Source organism: Biomphalaria glabrata, chromosome 1 (assembly GCF_947242115.1).
Source record: "Biomphalaria glabrata chromosome 1, xgBioGlab47.1, whole genome shotgun sequence".
Classification (NCBI taxonomy): Eukaryota; Metazoa; Mollusca; class Gastropoda; family Planorbidae; genus Biomphalaria; species Biomphalaria glabrata.
The window spans coordinates 45,098,343-45,116,347 of record NC_074711.1 but is presented as its reverse complement, the minus strand read 5'-3'; the positions used below and the strand labels follow the sequence as shown (position 1 = coordinate 45,116,347).

The 18,005-nt window shown below is 37.5% G+C and overlaps 1 protein-coding gene across 2 annotated transcripts in view; it reads right to left on the bottom strand.

The window, feature by feature from the left end:
- Window positions 1-5,280: 5,280 nt before the first annotated feature.
- Window positions 5,281-18,005, bottom strand: part of LOC106053020 (dynein regulatory complex protein 11-like) — a 33,607-nt gene continuing 20,882 nt past the window's right edge. Inside the window, exons 7-10 of one of the 2 annotated variants that reach the window (XM_056038949.1) lie at window positions 17,872-18,000; window positions 16,972-17,099; window positions 10,935-11,022; window positions 5,281-5,716 (exon numbers count right to left, since the gene is read on the bottom strand). In XM_056038949.1, the coding sequence (XP_055894924.1) occupies window positions 5,429-5,716; window positions 10,935-11,022; window positions 16,972-17,099; window positions 17,872-18,000 (633 nt within the window). In that variant the 3' untranslated portion in view covers window positions 5,281-5,428. The remainder of the gene's footprint in view (window positions 5,717-10,934; window positions 11,023-16,971; window positions 17,100-17,871; window positions 18,001-18,005) is intronic. The other variant, XM_056038958.1, reaches the window with a different exon arrangement.

The following is an 18,005-nucleotide window of genomic DNA, read 5'->3' as shown; positions in this document are numbered from 1 at the left end:
ACATACATGACAAGTGTTTGTGATGGAAGGCATATTTTTTATCTTTTTTTTTTTTTAACATAAAGTCTACTAATTATGTAACACATCCGTGTAGGCGTCCCTTCCCGAGTTCAAAAGTGTCCTACTTGACTATTTTTTAAAATATCATTAGGCCTACATCTAAATTCTGGAATTGCCTATGTGAGTCTGAGGATTGTTTAGTGGTTACTGCACCATAATTCTTAGGCTCTGGGCCAACCAGCATGGGTCGTCGACGTCGAGGGTGGTGCTCAGAGGGTCAGCCGGATGGTTACTGTAATTGGCATAGGGCCGAAATGCAGCAGCTGCCTCTGAGCATTGCACCTGTGTAGACCCGGCGAGCCCGTCTTCTTGTTGGACTAGAAGGCGGATACGAAGCTCACGTACAATTAAATAGCCAACGGATGAAAAAAATAATAAAACAAACTTGTCTTCGGCGTACCGTGGGTCTTGTCAATAAACGACGCATTGTGGTTGAAAGGAAGGAGTTAACATAAAACTCATGCTACCTGGCCATCATTTCCGGAGGTCAAGTGTACAGAAGAGCCTAACAAAACTAAGCCCATTTCTGATCCATAGGCCTAAGGTATTAGAAAACACATAAGAAGAGCACTGAAATGTGACCATAAATCTACTAGATGTAGGTAGCAAGCTGCACTCTGGTGGAAATGGATGAGATTGAGGGAGTCATCCATGCTCGACGCATTACAGGCATCGTGATAGTGACAAAGTCAAGACTGTCATTGCTTTTCTTACATATGATGACACTGATAAAGCATGATACCTACACATTCTAATGATGCCATGTGACGGTAAAAGTGCCAGGGATATGGCGCAGCGGTCTGTAGGACGAAGTGAGGGTACGCTAGAGGTGCTGGATGGCCCACAAGGATAAAGGCTTTACGTCCCAGTTCAAGTGCCCGAAATGTCACTCTGGCAACTCAACTTATTCCAAGGACTGCCTTGTGAGGAGACAGGAAGTAGCCGCGCAGAAGTACAAAGCAAAGAATCATTGCAACTTTTGTCAGGCGATATTGGCTGTACTGGCCTTGCCCGAGTGTCACTTAAAAATAGCTTAACAAAAGTTACGCTTAGGTCGTTGGTTAGGTTGCAAAGTTCATAGCCACGCAGACTGGTACACAGTCCCAGCCTCTTCATCCATTAACTCAGAAAAGAAATCATTTAGAGCCACACTTAAAACGCAAACGAAGGAGCTACCCTTTCAGAAACAGAAATTGAGCAGCTCAAGAAATTAGGAAAGACAAAGGCAAAGTCTTGGTTGCTGATGTTCTCCTTGGTAATAGACATTTTTTTACTTACTTGGACGTTTTAATTAGAAATGAATGTTTTAGCCATGGAATCAATATCCTGCAGAAGGATTCTAGGTATCGCCTACAAAAACTGCATCACAAGAAATATGAAACAGAAGCACAATGCCCATTGAGCCCTATAACGACTAACAACGCAAAAAGCTAAGAATGATCCTTTACGTCAGGGGTCTCAAACTCATTTCAGCATGTGGGCCACAGTGGAAAGTAACAACCATTCAGAGGGCCGCACCACAAAAAGAGAATGTTTTTTCATTAAATTTTACGAACACTACTGTCACTGCAGTTAAATGCTAAAATAAAGTTTTTATAATTATTAATTACATTTATTGTAGTTTATTACATGCACAGGCAGTATAGTTTACTAAAATAAGTTGACGTTGTCTCTGTCACTTATTAAAAAGCAGAAACTGTAGATACCCAAAAAACTACAACTATAATTTCTAGGCCTACTGCAGATGGCTCGTCACTCATGTTTCTGTCCACTCAGCTGAGAGCGTTTGGCAGAGACCAGACCATCGACGTTACGCCTGAAGTCGCGTGTAGTGGCAAGCCGCAAGGTTGCTCTCAGATGCTTATCAGTCAGTCTTGATCGTAATGTTGTTTTGTTGATCATTCTGAAAAAAAAAACTGTTCGCAAACGTACGTACTCCCAAACATCGCTAGAATTCTAGCAACTGCGCAGAATAAGTTTGGAAACTTCTCCCTGGGAAGAAACTGGTAAAAATCTGGAACGCCAACATCAGCGTATTTTTGCTTCAGAACAGTGTCACACTGCAGGTCCAGTAGTTCCATCTGGACTTTCTCTGGAACGTTTTTTCACGTCAACTGCGAACGGAGTGGTAAAAAGGAAAAACTGTGATTCGAGAGCAGTGAATTGCTGAAAGCGGTAGTCCGGAGAGAATGTTTACGTAGTCTTTCAGGCGCTGTCGTTCAACCGTAATGCTCTGTAGAAAAGACAAATGATCCAGGTTTCCATCTGCCAGCTGAGTGGCCAACAAAATCAGCTTGCATCTGAATGATTTGATGAGGTCAAATATCACGGTAATCAGCTGCTTTGTGCCCTGTAGTTGTGAATTGAGTGCATTGAGATGTTAGTAAGAAAAGCAAGATCCGACTAAACATTGGGTCACTGAGCTGAGGTCTCCGCCTTTCATTGCCATGAACAATGCTATTTCCCATCTCAGTTCAAAGAATCACTGCAGCACTTTTCCACGACTCAACCATCTATCTTCCGTATGATAAAGCAACTCACCGTATTCCGTTTCTAAATCAGCTAGAAATTACACAAACCGTCTGTGGTTGAGATCCCGTATGAAGTTCACCGTCTTCACGACAACATCCATCACGTTCTTCATTTGTAGACTTTTGCCACATAGTGCTTCTTGGTGCAGAATTCAGTGTATGGCTGCAAAAGGTCCCGCCAAGCTGAGCTGATACCGTTTCTCTACCATTAATCCAAAAACACCAACCTTCTCTGAACACATTGCTGGTGCACTGTCCGTAGCCACTGAAACAAGTTTTTTCACACTGTAGCCCACACACCTGCCAATACAAGCTTCCAGTTCTTGAAACACGTCGCATCCAGTCGTCGTTCCTTTCATGGGTAGTAAGTCCAATAGCTCTTCAACAATGTTCAAGTTTTCGTCCACCCACGAATGAATGCAGCACAGCATGCGGTGTCTGGTACACCAGTAGACTCGTCCAGTGCAATGGAATATGCTACAAAGTTTTTTGCAGCGGCAATCAGTTGCTGTTGAACATTTGTCGCTGACTCAGTGATCCTGCTTGCCACTGTGTTAGCAGACAAACTTATGCCTTCGAAGAGTTTCTTTTTCTCGGGGCAGATAATTTCACACGCCTGTAGCATGCACTCTTTTACAAAATGGCCTTCAGTGAATGGTCGTGATGCCTTTGCTATCATCTCGCTAACAACAAAGCTTGCCTTCACAGAATCTTCGCTTGCAGTGGGCGGACATCTCATTTACTGATTTGTGCAGTTGCAAATCATTTCACGGCTTATATGTGGTCATTGTAAATTTTATCTAATTTTTTAAAATTCGCGGTATGGCCGTGGGCCACACAAAATTGTTTCGGGTGGCCCGCGGGCCACGTGTTTGAGACTCCTGCTTTACGTGGTTTGCTCAAAATTGTCATTGAAAAAACAGTGCAATGTTAAGCAATCTGTGCAAGATGAGAGAAAAAAAAACAGTGCAATGTTAAGCAATCTGTGCAAGATGAGAGAAAAAAAAAACGCTGGCAGAAGAAAAGGAGAAAAAAAAAAGCCAATGGCACCTAGCTCCGTTCTCTGTCAACTTTGTTTTACATAGTTCTTTGTATCCAATCGAGATCCGTATTCGTGCACCTAGCTCCATTCTCTGTCAACTTTGTTTTACATAGTTCTTTGTATCGAATCGAGATCCGTATTCGTGCACCTAGCTCCATTCTCTGTCAACTTTGTTTTACATAGTTCTTTGTATCGAATCGAGATCCGTATTCGTGCACCTAGCTCCATTCTCTGTCAACTTTGTTTTACATAGTTCTTTGTATCGAATCGAGATCCGTATTCGTGCACCTAGCTCCATTCTCTGTCAACTTTGTTTTACATAGTTCTTTGTATCGAATCGAGATCCGTATTCGTGCACCTAGCTCCATTCTCTGTCAACTTTGTTTTACATAGTTCTTTGTATCGAATCGAGATCCGTATTCGTGCACCTAGCTCCATTCTCTGTCAACTTTGTCTTACATAGTTCTTTGTATCGAATCGAGATCCGTATTCGTGCACCTAGCTCCATTCTCTGTCAACTTTGTCTTACATAGTTCTTTGTATCGAATCGAGATCCGTATTCGTGCACCTAGCTCCATTCTCTGTCAACTTTGTCTTACATAGTTCTTTGTATCGAATCGAGATCCGTATTCGTGCACCTAGCTCCATTCTCTGTCAACTTTGTCTTACATAGTTCTTTGTATCGAATCGAGATCCGTATTCGTGCACCTAGCTCCATTCTCTGTCAACTTTGTTTTACATAGTTCTTTGTATCGAATCGAGATCCGTATTCGTGCACCTAGCTCCATTCTCTGTCAGCTTTGTTTTACATAGTTCTTTGTATCGAATCGAGATCCGTATTCGTGCACCTAGCTCCATTCTCTGTCAGCTTTGTTTTACATAGTTCTTTGTATCGAATCGAGATCCGTATTCGTGCACCTAGCTCCATTCTCTGTCAGCTTTGTTTTACATAGTTCTTTGTATCGAATCGAGATCCGTATTCGTGCACCTAGCTCCATTCTCTGTCAGCTTTGTTTTACATAGTTCTTTGTATCGAATCGAGATCCGTATTCGTGCACCTAGCTCCATTCTCTGTCAGCTTTGTTTTACATAGTTCTTTGTATCGAATCGAGATCCGTATTCGTGCACTAAGCAGTACGTACGTTTTAACTGTTTTTTTAAAGCTGATATACATGAAATAGCCAGCTTTTTGAACGTTTGATCAACCAAAAATTATTCATTAAAAAAAGCGTACAGAAACAAAAAAGAAGCTACTTCAATTACTGTCAATTGATTGCCCCAGATACCTGGATGTCAGGGAGAAATTTTTTAGAGCACACACCTTAAAAACACTATTCGACAATGTCGACCCTGGGAAGGTACTGGGCTTTGTCCGGGAGGTGGGGTTGTCTACGAAGATCTGATTTTTGAATTGTGAACATATAATATTTACATAAGATTTTTACCAAATTATTAAATTTTTACTACCTTTACTATTTTAATTGTGAATAGACCTTGTTTTTAATAATTTAACTGTATAGAATTTAGCCCTTGTTATGTAAAGGGAAAGTGACCCTTAAAGGATTACCGGCACGACATGGCCTAAATTGTGCCGATGTGCATAATCTCAAAACTCAAACTCTGCTATTGAAAAAAGAAATCTGAAGAAATAACGAAACTTGACATTTATTTTTTTAATACTCTTCAGTTTGCGTAAAGATTGTTCCCACTATTCAGTCCACACAGATGAATACAAAGTAAACAAATATACTTTATTCAATGAAAGATAATTCTTCCTAAAAGGTAAGATAACTATTCATTTCTTTTTCTTCCCTTTCTCCTTTGCTTTCCCCTTGTTCTCTTTCCCCTGGTCGCCACTTGGCATCAGTCTGTCCAGACGTTTCTTGGCCAGCGGTGTCTTGTTGTACCAGTCCAGGAAGTCCTCGTGCTCCTCTCGATAGATCGGTTCAAAGCAGGCGATCTTATACACAAACTCTATTGGCTTCAGAACGCTGCGTTTGTTTCTCATGGCATCGACTCGTTCTTTAGTCAATACATCTTGACATGTTTCTTTGATGGCGTTGACAGTAAAGCCTGTAGTCACCTGGTCAAAACATGCAATACAGATGCTAATAGATCATAGTTAGTTTATTATTTTTGGAGAGAGAGAGAGAGAGAGAGTAAAGTGTGTGTGTGTCTGTGTAAGAGCTGAGACGTGTTTGTTTTGCAGATTCTGGACGCTTCTTCAGAAACGAAGATTATTACTTCCTGATGACGTCTATGGATGTCGACTGGCATGGAGAGAGAGAGACAGACAGACAGAAAGACCGATGAATATGGAACGGAATGCCTCATATAATCTGACATAAATCTATATTTGGATAATCTATATGAACAACATATATTTGTTTAAAAAATTAGTAAAAAAAAAATTATTAAACAAGAATAACGTTAAGAATACTTCACAGACTCTTTCTGTGTGCAACTTATGAAACGATTAGTTTTCTCTTAAAAATTAATGATGCTAGATTTAAAAACACTTAAGAGAATAAAAAGATCTAGTAGGCCTACACCTTTTAATATTCCAATAATAAGCATTTTGATCTAGATTTTTTAAGACAAGGCGCACAATTTTCTTAAACATTAATTATATAAATTATTTATTAAAATCTTGAATCAATAATGCCTTACATTCGGAAATTCTCGAACGCGATATTCCTTTCAAGAACTCGATTGTCCTTTCAAGAACGCGACAGTCCTTCCAAAACCGATGTAGGATCTAGACCTAAATTTAGTATCTTGCCAAATTTACATTTATTTATTTTTACTTGAAAAATTAAAACGGTTAATTAAACTCGAGTTCTCCTCATGTGACCAACGAGTTAGTAATTCTTCTCTCAGCGATATACATCAACTGGTTTGCAGTCATGGAGGATAGGGTGGGGTATTCCATTGGTTAGGATATTCACTAAAAATATCTCAGAAATCCAGGGAAATGATTGCAAAAGTGAGTATAGGGCGCTCTAACTCTAAGCCAGGAAAGACGAAGCTAATTAACAATAGATAGCAGTTCATATAGGAGAGATAACTCTGAAAATAAACAACTGCTGCCTTGTAGATGATCTTAGATGATCAAAGGCTATGGTAGCACACCTAGAAAAAAAAAAGAAGACGGAAGTCGGTCAATGGGCCTCCTTGCACATAATACATTAACACGCAACCTCATCTATGCTGGAGTTCAGTAACGATTATAATAGATGTCGAGTCCTGCTGTGGAATCCTGCCGCGGGGTAAGGGGCCGGGCTCTCTGCCACGAAGGAGCCCACACAAGAGGACTGGTGGTTCTTCTATCTCTGCCTGTGGAGCCAGAAGCAGAGATTAGAAAGCACCAACACATCAAGACAAAACAACAACAACTAAAGATCCAAAAGAAAAAGGAATCTTTAAAACTATTGTTTCATGAGAAAGAAGTAGATGTTGCCTGCATTTACGTTTCTCCACCAGAGACTACACCTGTACCAGACAAAACAGACCCAAAGGAGGAATCTCACCTTTATAAAGAATGAAATTCAAACCACAGACATAACTTTGCCCAACTCCGCAGAATCAGAAATAATGGGCATAAAGCTGATTTTTCCAGATGGAAATATTAATATATTTAACTGCTACTTCCCACCAGACAATGGAATTGAGATTGACCGCATACAGATTCTTGACCAAGAAGAACGTCTTGTATTTGGGGATATGAACGGATACATAGACCTCAATGCCAGGGGAGAAGAAATTGAAGACAAACAAGCAGGAAACAGACTCAACTTGCTAAATAAACCTGAGGATATACCAACTTTCTTCTCAAGTGCTTGGTTAACATCAACAACTCCAGATCTAGCCTTTGCAACTAACATCATATCGAAAAAGTGCACAACAGAAGTTTCAGATCAGCTAGCCACCAATGACCACAGTGTAAAGGCCCATACTCATTAGTATTGATACATCCTACAAAGACCTGAAAACTCCATCATCCCCAGAATTCATTCTCAAAACTCACAGACATATATATAATATATATATATATATATATATATATATATACCACATCAATAAACTGCAAATCAAATCAGGTCAGTAAGTCATATTCAGCTTTTGTCTCTTTGCAGCTAAGGAATCTATCCCTAGAGGAGCGAGAAAAGATTATATTCCCAACTGGTCTGATCAACTACAATTCCACAATGCCACTATCGAAGCCAGAAACACAGAAGAATATATTCCTAGTAACGAAAATAATATAGTAATAATATAATACTCTTAACATTCTTCTTAGTATTCATAAACGATCTCAACCAAAACCTAACAAGAAATATTAAAAGCAGCATGTATGCAGATGACCTCGCCTTGATCAGCAAAGAAGATTATGTAGGAACATCGAAATTTCAACTACAAGACTCTCTCAATAAAATCAATAAATGGGTCAAAGATTGGGACATATCCATCAAATAAAAAATGAAAACATATACCATCTTCTCGCTGTCAACAAAACAGCAAACAATAAAATTAAAACTAAATAAGGAAGCTTTAGAAAAAAAATGACAGTTCTACATATCTTGGCGTCACCTATGACCCGAGATTAACTTGGAAAAAAACAAATAGAGAAAACACAGAGTAAAGGCATCCAGGGACTATCCTTATGAAAAAAATCACAACATTCTGAAAAAGACCTATACCAGTTACATAAGACTTGTTCTAGAATATGATTCCACAGCGTGGGACTCAGCAGTCCAAACCAACCTAAAGAAAATAGACAAGGTTCAAACTTTTGGTATAAGGAGAATGACAGGAGCAATAAAAACATCCTAACAATCAATGGATCTGAGTTAACACGGATGGTTCGCCTCACAAGGTCACCACAAATGGAGGAGCTGGAATACTCATCGAATGGCCCACCGGAGAAAAACTAGAAAAATCTATTTCAACTGGAGAGCTCTCCAACAGCCCCAGAGCAGAAAGGGAAGCACTAGAACTAGCGGATACCACGCTAGTAAATCACCCAAGTACCCCGCACAGTCAGATTGTCTTTCAAACCGATGCAAAAAAAACAGACCTCCAAAGCTTGCAAAACTCTGATTCCTTCTATGTGAAACGACTCAGGAAAGCACTTATAAAGCTCAACAAACACATCAAAAAAATGTTATTGAATGAATACGAGCACACATTGAACTAGAAGGAAATGCCAAGTTGGGGAGAACAAACACACAAAACATTGCACTCGAAGACATGAAGAAGCCAATGGTGAATAGAATACACGAGAAATAGACACGCTCGCATCTGAAGCACAAGAAAGACGTCAACAAGTATAAGTTATTCCGACATGATCAACGTCTATGAACGTCTATGATGATCAACAGAATATGTTCCGGAAGCTAAAAATTGGAATTAAACAACCCTAAAGAAAAAAAAACTATATGGAGAGCGCCCTGATTTGGAAACCACTGCGTAGTTCATTTCGTATATTGGTCTAGTCATCTGAACGCTCTAACACAATGAAAACTAGGAAGAAGAAGAAATAAAAAAATAAATAAATTCACGTGTTGTCTTCGACTATAAATAATTACAAATAGCTCTAAATATTTAGCATTTATTTCCTTTCTCGATAATAAACAAACTAATAAATATACAATATTAATAATTTTTTAAATTGATTCATGTTTTGTTAGGTACAAAAAAATTATGTGACGTTTCAACTTGATCCGAGAATGGGTGTGGGAAAAATAACGTGTAGAAATAGTGTTACAGACACATTGAGTGAGCTGATATAAGGTTTGTACAAATAGTGTTACAGACACATTGAGTGTGCTGATATAAGGTTTGTACAAATAGTGTTACAGACACATTGAGTGAGCTGATATAAGGTTTGTACAAATAGTGTTACAGACACATTGAGTGAGCTGATATAAGGTTTGTACAAATAGTGTTACAGACACATTGAGTGAGCTGATATAAGGTTTGTACAAATAGTGTTACAGATACATTGAGTGTGCTGATATAAGGTTTGTACAAATAGTGTTACAGACACATTGAGTGAGCTGATATAAGGTTTGTACAAATAGTGTTACAGACACATTGAGTGAGCTGATACAAGGTTTGTACAAATAGTGTTACAGACACATTGAGTGAGCTGATACAAAGGTTTGTACAAATAGTGTTACAGACACATTGAGTGAGCTGATATAAGGTTTGTACAAATAGTGTTACAGACACATTGAGTGAGCTGATACAAGGTTTGTACAAATAGTGTTACAGACACATTGAGTGAGCTGATACAAGGTTTGTACAAATAGTGTTACAGACACATTGAGTGAGCTGATACAAGGTTTGTACAAATAGTGTTACAGACACATTGAGTGAGCTGATAGAAGGTTTGTACAAATAGTGTTACAGACACATTGAGTGAGCTGATACAAGGTTTGTACAAATAGTGTTACAGACACATTGAGTGAGCTGATACAAGGTTTGTACAAATAGTGTTACAGACACATTGAGTGAGCTGATACAAGGTTTGTACAAATAGTGTTACAGACACATTGAGTGAGCTGATATAAGGTTTGTACAAATAGTGTTACAGACACATTGAGTGAGCTGATATAAGGTTTGTACAAATAGTGTTACAGACACATTGAGTGAGCTGATATAAGGTTTGTACAAATAGTGTTACAGACACATTGAGTGAGCTGATATAAGGTTTGTACAAATAGTGTTACAGACACATTGAGTGAGCTGATATAAGGTTTGTACAAATAGTGTTACAGACACATTGAGTGAGCTGATATAAGGTTTGTACAAATAGTGTTACAGACACATTGAGTGAGCTGATATAAGGTTTGTACAAATAGTGTTACAGACACATTGAGTGAGCTGATATAAGGTTTGTACAAATAGTGTTACAGACACATTGAGTGAGCTAATATAAGGTTTGTACAAATAGTGTTACAGACACATTGAATGATCTGATATAAGGTTTGTACAAATAGTATTACAGACACATTGAGTGAGCTGATATAAGGTTTGTACAAATAGTGTTACAGACACATTGAGGGAGCTGATATAAGGTTTGTACAAATAGTGTTACAGACACATTGAGTGAGCTGATACAAGGTTTGTACAAATAGTGTTACAGACACATTGAGTGAGCTGATACAAGGTTTGTACAAATATTGAAATATTTGAAAGCCGTTTCAAACAATATGCCAACTTTCAGGCATGAGTGAGTGCGGTGATCTAAGTTATATTATTTCCAGAAGAAATCTTGTTTAAAACTCTTTGGCTACCTTAGTGAGTGAAGAAAAATCCATATTGTCCACCTCATAATGAGACAATCCTGCAAGTTCACCAATAAAATGCTGCCAAATTTGATATCTAAAAGAAACAAAAATGTACAGAAGTTCTCCGTAGTATAATGTCAGTATTTTAAGTAAAGGAACACAAGGGGGTTCTGCCCAGAACATTTTTTGCAGTAATAATTTCATTTATTGTTTATTTTTTAAATGATCTTTTTAAACTAGCTTAAATATAACAATTTCATACGTAAAGCAATCCCAGAGCAAATACAGTTTCAGTTATATACACAGCAATAATAATTAGGTTTGTATTTAGCCTTACAAGTTTTGAAGTTTTTGTGTCTTCTTTTGTTAGCACTAAATCTTGTGTCCTTTTAAAAACGTATTTTAGTTTTTTGATGTGTTTTGTTCTTTCTCCAGTGAGGAAATGTGTTTTGTTCTTTCTCCAGTGAGGAAATGTGTTTTGTTCTTTCTCCAGTGAGGAAATGTGTTTTGTTCTTTCTCCAGTGAGGAAATGTGTTTTGTTCTTTCTCCAGTGAGGAAATGTGTTTTGTTCTTTCTCCAGTGAGGAAATGTGTTTTGTTCTTTCTCCAGTGAGGAAATGTGTTTTGTTCTTTCTCCAGTGAGGAAATGTGTTTTGTTCTTTCTCCAGTGAGGAAATGTGTTTTGTTCTTTCTCTAGTGAGGAAATGTGTTTTGTTCTTTCTCCAGTGAGGAAATGTGTTTTGTTCTTTCTCCAGTGAGGAAATGTGTTTTGTTCTTTCTCCAGTGAGGAAATGTGTTTTGTTCTTTCTCCAGTGAGGAAATGTGTTTTGTTCTTTCTCCAGTGAGGAAATGTGTTTTGTTCTTTCTCCAGTGAGGAAATGTGTTTTGTTCTTTCTCTAGTGAGGAAATGTGTTTTGTTCTTTCTCTAGTGAGGAAATGTGTTTTGTTCTTTCTCCAGTGAGGAAATGTGTTTTGTTCTTTCTCCAGTGAGGAAATGTGTTTTGTTCTTTCTCCAGTGAGGAAATGTGTTTTGTTCTTTCTCCAGTGAGGAAATGTGTTTTGTTCTTTCTCCAGTGAGGAAATGTGTTTTGTTCTTTCTCTAGTGAGGAAATGTGTTTTGTTCTTTCTCTAGTGAGGAAATGTGTTTTGTTCTTTCTCCAGTGAGGAAATGTGTTTTGTTCTTTCTCCAGTGAGGAAATGTGTTTTGTTCTTTCTCCAGTGAGGAAATGTGTTTTGTTCTTTCTCCAGTGAGGAAATGTGTTTTGTTCTTTCTCCAGTGAGGAAATGTGTTTTGTTCTTTCTCCAGTGAGGAAATGTGTTTTGTTCTTTCTCCAGTGAGGAAATGTGTTTTGTTCTTTCTCCAGTGAGGAAATGTGTTTTGTTCTTTCTCCAGTGAGGAAATGTGTTTTGTTCTTTCTCCAGTGAGGAAATGTGTTTTGTTCTTTCTCCAGTGAGGAAATGTGTTTTGTTCTTTCTCCAGTGAGGAAATGTGTTTTGTTCTTTCTCCAGTGAGGAAATGTGTTTTGTTCTTTCTCTAGTGAGGAAATGTGTTTTGTTCTTTCTCTAGTGAGGAAATGTGTTTTGTTCTTTCTCCAGTGAGGAAATGTGTTTTGTTCTTTCTCCAGTGAGGAAATGTGTTTTGTTCTTTCTTCAGTGAGGAAATGTGTTTTGTTCTTTCTTCAGTGAGGAAATGTGTTTTGTTCTTTCTCTAGTGAGGAAATGTGTTTTGTTCTTTCTCTAGTGATATTTGATATTTTGGATTTTTGGCACACTTTAGAGACCATGTCATGCCCAGAATCCCTCAATGGTTACTTCCCCTATATAGGTCAAGTGCTACGAGTTACTTGAGGTATTGACAATAAGGTCCACTCACAACTAATATTAATTAGTTTCATTCTTTCTCTAGTATGGAAATGTGTTTCATTCTTCTTTTGATGTAATGGTAACTTTTTCAATGTTTTAATCTAATACAGGGTGTGGGGTGTGCAGAATGTGTGACCTTACACTGTCTTCAAGGCTGATTGGGTCTAGCAATGTTTATCTTTTAAAAAAAATCTACAGCTCTAAATGAAGCCAAATTAAAGCTGTAAATTGCAATTCTAACGGAACCATCTCAATTAGCATCCAATTTGCAAAGGGTCCAAACATTTTAAAATTGGGGACAGTTTAGGTGCACTGTTTTCGAGTTTAGTTTAGTCTCATTGGTGATTTTATAAACCAGTGCTTTCTTAAGATAACATTACAGTTATCTAAGCTTCAGCCACACACTTATCTAAGCTTCAGCCATTAGCCACACACTTATCTAAGCTTCGCCAACACACTTATCTTAACTTTATCCATAAACTTATCTAAGCTTCAGCCACACACTTATCTAAGCTTCAGCCATTAGCCACACACTTATCTAAGCTTCGCCAACAAACTTATCTTAACTTTATCCATAAACTTATCTAAGCTGCAGCCACATACTTATCTAAGCTTCAGCCACACAATTGAGCTTCAGCCACAAACTTTTATAAGATCAGCTATACACCAAAGTTAATGTTACTATTTTATTTTGAAAAAATTATAACGGCCAAACCAGAGATGTTTCTGTCCTATCAATTAGCTAATATTATTTTCCCCCAAAATATACATAAACTGTCATTTTCAAGGAAAATCGTTATGGCGTTTTCGAGATCCGTGTCTACCTAGGTTTTTATTTATGACCCCTGAACAATTTTCAAGATGAGGAATTATAAAAAAAATGGCCAGAATAAGCATTGGACCTACGACATTTGCGTTATAATCGCGACTCTCTATCAACTCAACTAATCAGCAATACTACTATGTGCGAAGTTTTAGCATGACATAAAAAACAACATCAGTTTAAATAATATAAAAATATCCACCTTCTATTTGACTATATAGAGTAATATAGACAGTGTGTCAGCTAGAAAATAATAATAAAAAAAAACAACGACAACAACCAAGCTTATCTAAGGGAAAGAACCACACAAAAACTGCATGTGTGTGTGTGTGTGACGTCCTTGGTGACACCTCATTGTTCACAATATGAGGACAGTTTACGTAGTCCATGGCCACAGCAGGGAAAGAGAGAGAGGGAGAGAGAGAGAGAGGGAGAGAGAGAGAGGGAGAGAGAGAGGGAGAGAGAGAGGGAGAGAGAGAGAGGGAGAGAGAGAGGGAGAGAGAGAGAGGGTGAGAGAGGGAGAGAGGGAGAGAGAGAGGGAGAGAGAGAGAGAGAGAGAGGGAGAGAGAGAGAGGGAGAGAGAGGGAGAGAGAGAGAGAGGGAGAGAGAGAGAGAGAGGGAGAGAGAGGGAGAGAGAGAGAGGGAGAGAGAGAGGGAAAGAGAGAGGGAGAGAGAGAGAGGGAGAGAGAGAGGGAGAGAGAGAGAGGGAGAGAGAGAGAGAGAGAAAGTTAAATCTAGAAGTCGCTAATTTGAAAGTAAAAAGTTACTTATTTTAGTGATCATTATTATTGTATCCTGTATTTACTTTATATATGAACTGTAGGCCTACATTTATTATGTCAAGTTTGAGTTTCAAAGAATTAAACTCTAACTTTGTCACTTCATTGTTTGTTAAAGTGCTCCGAATTCGTAGGCTATATGACCTCATCAAGATTACCAAGTAAAACAAACATAATATAAATCAAATAAGAACATAAAATTAAAATGTTATTTAACCTTGGCTAGGCCAATAATAGAATATGCATCCTCTGTTTGGGACCCCTCAACTCAAGAAAACATTAAGAGACTGGAACAGACACAAAATAGAGCAGTGAGATTCATAACAAACGAATATTCACATTTGACTAGAGTAACACCTTTAGTTAAATCACTAAATTTAGAAAGCCTTCTGAATAGAAGACTTAAAAATAAAGTAGCAATTATACATAAAACACTGCACTATAATCTTCAAATACAAAAACAAAATATAATAAAATACTCAGAAAGAAACAAGGATAAGGGCGTATCCCTCGTTCCTTATGCTAGGAGCGGGGTTTAAGCTAAAAAAAATACCTCTTCATATATAAAAAAAGCAAATTACACACTCAAAATTCTATGAGCGTCGCCAAAAGGGGTTTTGAGTTTAAACCCCTCTTCAGCGGGGTTTGAAGCTAAAAAAATACCTCTTCAATATAAAAAAAAGCAAATTACACACTCAAAATGCTATGATCGTAGCCAAAATGGGTTTTGAGTTTAAACCGCCCATCCCGCCATTTTTTATGCTAAAAAATACCTCTTCAATACAAAAAAAAAAAAAAAAAAGCAAATTACAATCAAAATGCTTTGATCGTAGCCAAAGGGGGTTTTAAATTTAAACCCCCATTCAGCGGGGTTTGATGCTAAAAATACCTCTTCGATATAAAAAAAAAAAGCAAATTACACACTCAAAATTCTACGAGCGTAGCCAAGCCAAGGTTTTTTTTGTTTAAACCCCCCTCCTGCAGAAGGCTTTAAAACCCCTGCAGATAGTTTTGAGTTTGAAGTTGAAAACCTCTCTCTTCAATTTTATTCTAAAACAAACTACAGTCAACAAATTCTATGAGCGTAGCTAAGGGGGTTTTGGATTTGTAAAAAAAAAAACAACTCCAGAGATTTTTCAGTTTAAACCCTCCCCCCTCCCCCCAACAGATGATTTTGACGATAAAACTTCCCTTTTCGATATAAAATCTAAAGCAAACTACAGTCACCTAATTCCAAGAGCGCAGTCAAGAGAGGTTACACATTTCTACCAGTGGCTGGGCTCCATTAATAAAGTGCAGTGAATAGTCATCTGCCAAAATTGAAAAAGATTAAATGTGGCTCAACAAAGATGGCTAAGACGGATTTTAGGAGTCAGTTATGCCGAAATGGGGTCGACCCCATAGTAAGGTTGTGACAGAGCGTCGCATGAGGTTTGCGAGATATGTTCTCCGACAAAATGAATTAAGCATAATAAAAGTTGCGATGACATGGAGGCCATTACAAGGAAAGAGCAAACAGGGACATCCTAGTACAACTTGGCGCCAGACTTTCATAGAGGTCCTCAGAGCAGGTAGAAAGAAGCTTCAGACATTGCCAGTGACAGATTTTTATGGAAGCAGCTTGCCGCCCAATGCGCCGAATGACGCGGGAGGATCTAAGTCAGTAAGAAATGCACATAAGGTTTTGAAAAAAAACAAACAAAAAAAAAACACTTTTTAATAGTAGGATAATGCACTGTAGATACGTCAGAATATGCACTTTGTTGGCTTTCAATACCGAAAGTAGTGCTTGGCGGCGCTCCCCCAGACTCCTTTTCTGGCAAGGGCGCAGACTCAACAATTTTTCCACTAACTCTAGGAAGAACCTATTCAATAAACGTCTTCCGAAAGAATGAAGGGTTATAATGTAATAAAGATTAATTATATGTGTGTACACACACACACACACACATATATATATGTATATTTTTCGGGGTGGGGGAGAAAAACAAACAAACACCCAGATAGACAGAGTGAGTTGAATAAGCTTTAAATATTTGTAAAAAAAAAAATAATAATTTTGAAATACGAAATACTTAAAATACCCACCCCCTTAAAACTCGTGCAAATAACATGTATGCTTTCTTCTTACATTACTGCTTGGTTTCCCAAGAGTTTCTCCCCTTGCCCCTTCACACACACACTCTCTCTCCATGATAGGCCAAGTTTGACACAGTGTTGTCTATAGTAATCTTTTTACCGCATTCCTAACTAATTTTCGGACTCGAAGACAAGCCTTATATTATGTTTATAAAAAAACAACAGCATAAGCACAACATACAAATGAATACAAATTATTCATTGTCCTGCATATCATTTATAACAGACATGGTCAAAACGGCAGACCAACACGATAGACCTCAATTTAGAAATAGCCAAAATATCAAGCTAGATAAAAGAAGGAATGTTATCTCTGAATGAACAAAATTACACATTTAGAAGGTAACTTGGAAACGATAACAAAAGTTGAAGCACTAACTTAATTTTTTTGTACTTTATTTAAAATATCTGATAATTTTTTTTAATAGAAATGATCTCACCTACTTCCATAATCTGGCAAGGGAACAATGATTGTCTTTTTAAAGAATTTAGCAAGTGATTTCTGTTTGGCCAGATTGGGTCTCTTAGTGGTTCCAATCAACAACATCCTATCACCATTCTTGATTTTCTGGCCAAAAATAATAATAATCATAATAGCTTATGGCGCAATATCTAAAAGTAGCCTGCCTGTCTATCTATATCCAAACCGACAGAAACCGAGCAAAACCTAAAGTGAGTTTTCTCTAAGAAGACTGCTAAAAAGAAACTTGAAAAATAAATGTTTTAATTCTACACGATGACATTCTTTATTATTTAAAACAAATACAAACTTGGGTAGTAGCCTACTCTGTAAGCTTATAGTGTAGGTTACTGGAGTTACTTAAAACTACATGAAACATCTCATATTTCATAAATTGCTTCCTTGTTAACATTTGTTTTCATTTGCAATATAAGAAACTTTTTAAAATTAATGCATCTTAATTCAGATTATCTATACAAAATAAAAATCAACATAATCTTTCAAAATTAAAACTTGTTCCTCATGATATGAAATAGTAGTAGCCTCCATTTTGTGACAGAAACTGCTCAATGGTGTATGTTACTAAGATGCACTGAATAGCGTCGATGGATCTAAACCTAATTAGATCTAAGTAACAATAAATCTAACTAAACCTAAGCAGATCTAAGTAAATCTAAGTAACAATAAATCTAACTAAACCTAAGCAGATCTAAGTAAATCTAAGTAACAAAAAGTAACAACAAATCTAACTAAAAGTATATATATGTAGCTCTAAGTAAATCTAAGTAACAATACATCTATCTCGCTGTCGTTTTCTATGTGATTTAAAGAAAACAATACAACGACAGACAATGTCTAAGTTGGACGTCTAATTACAAACCTTGATTGTTTTATTAAGAATTTTAACCCATTTCGTTGGCTTCGCTGGATCGGTTTTGTCTTTCTTTTTCAGGAACATTTTCTCACACTGGTCAATCCAAAACACTGAAGGTTCCAGCGCCTTACCGACCTAGA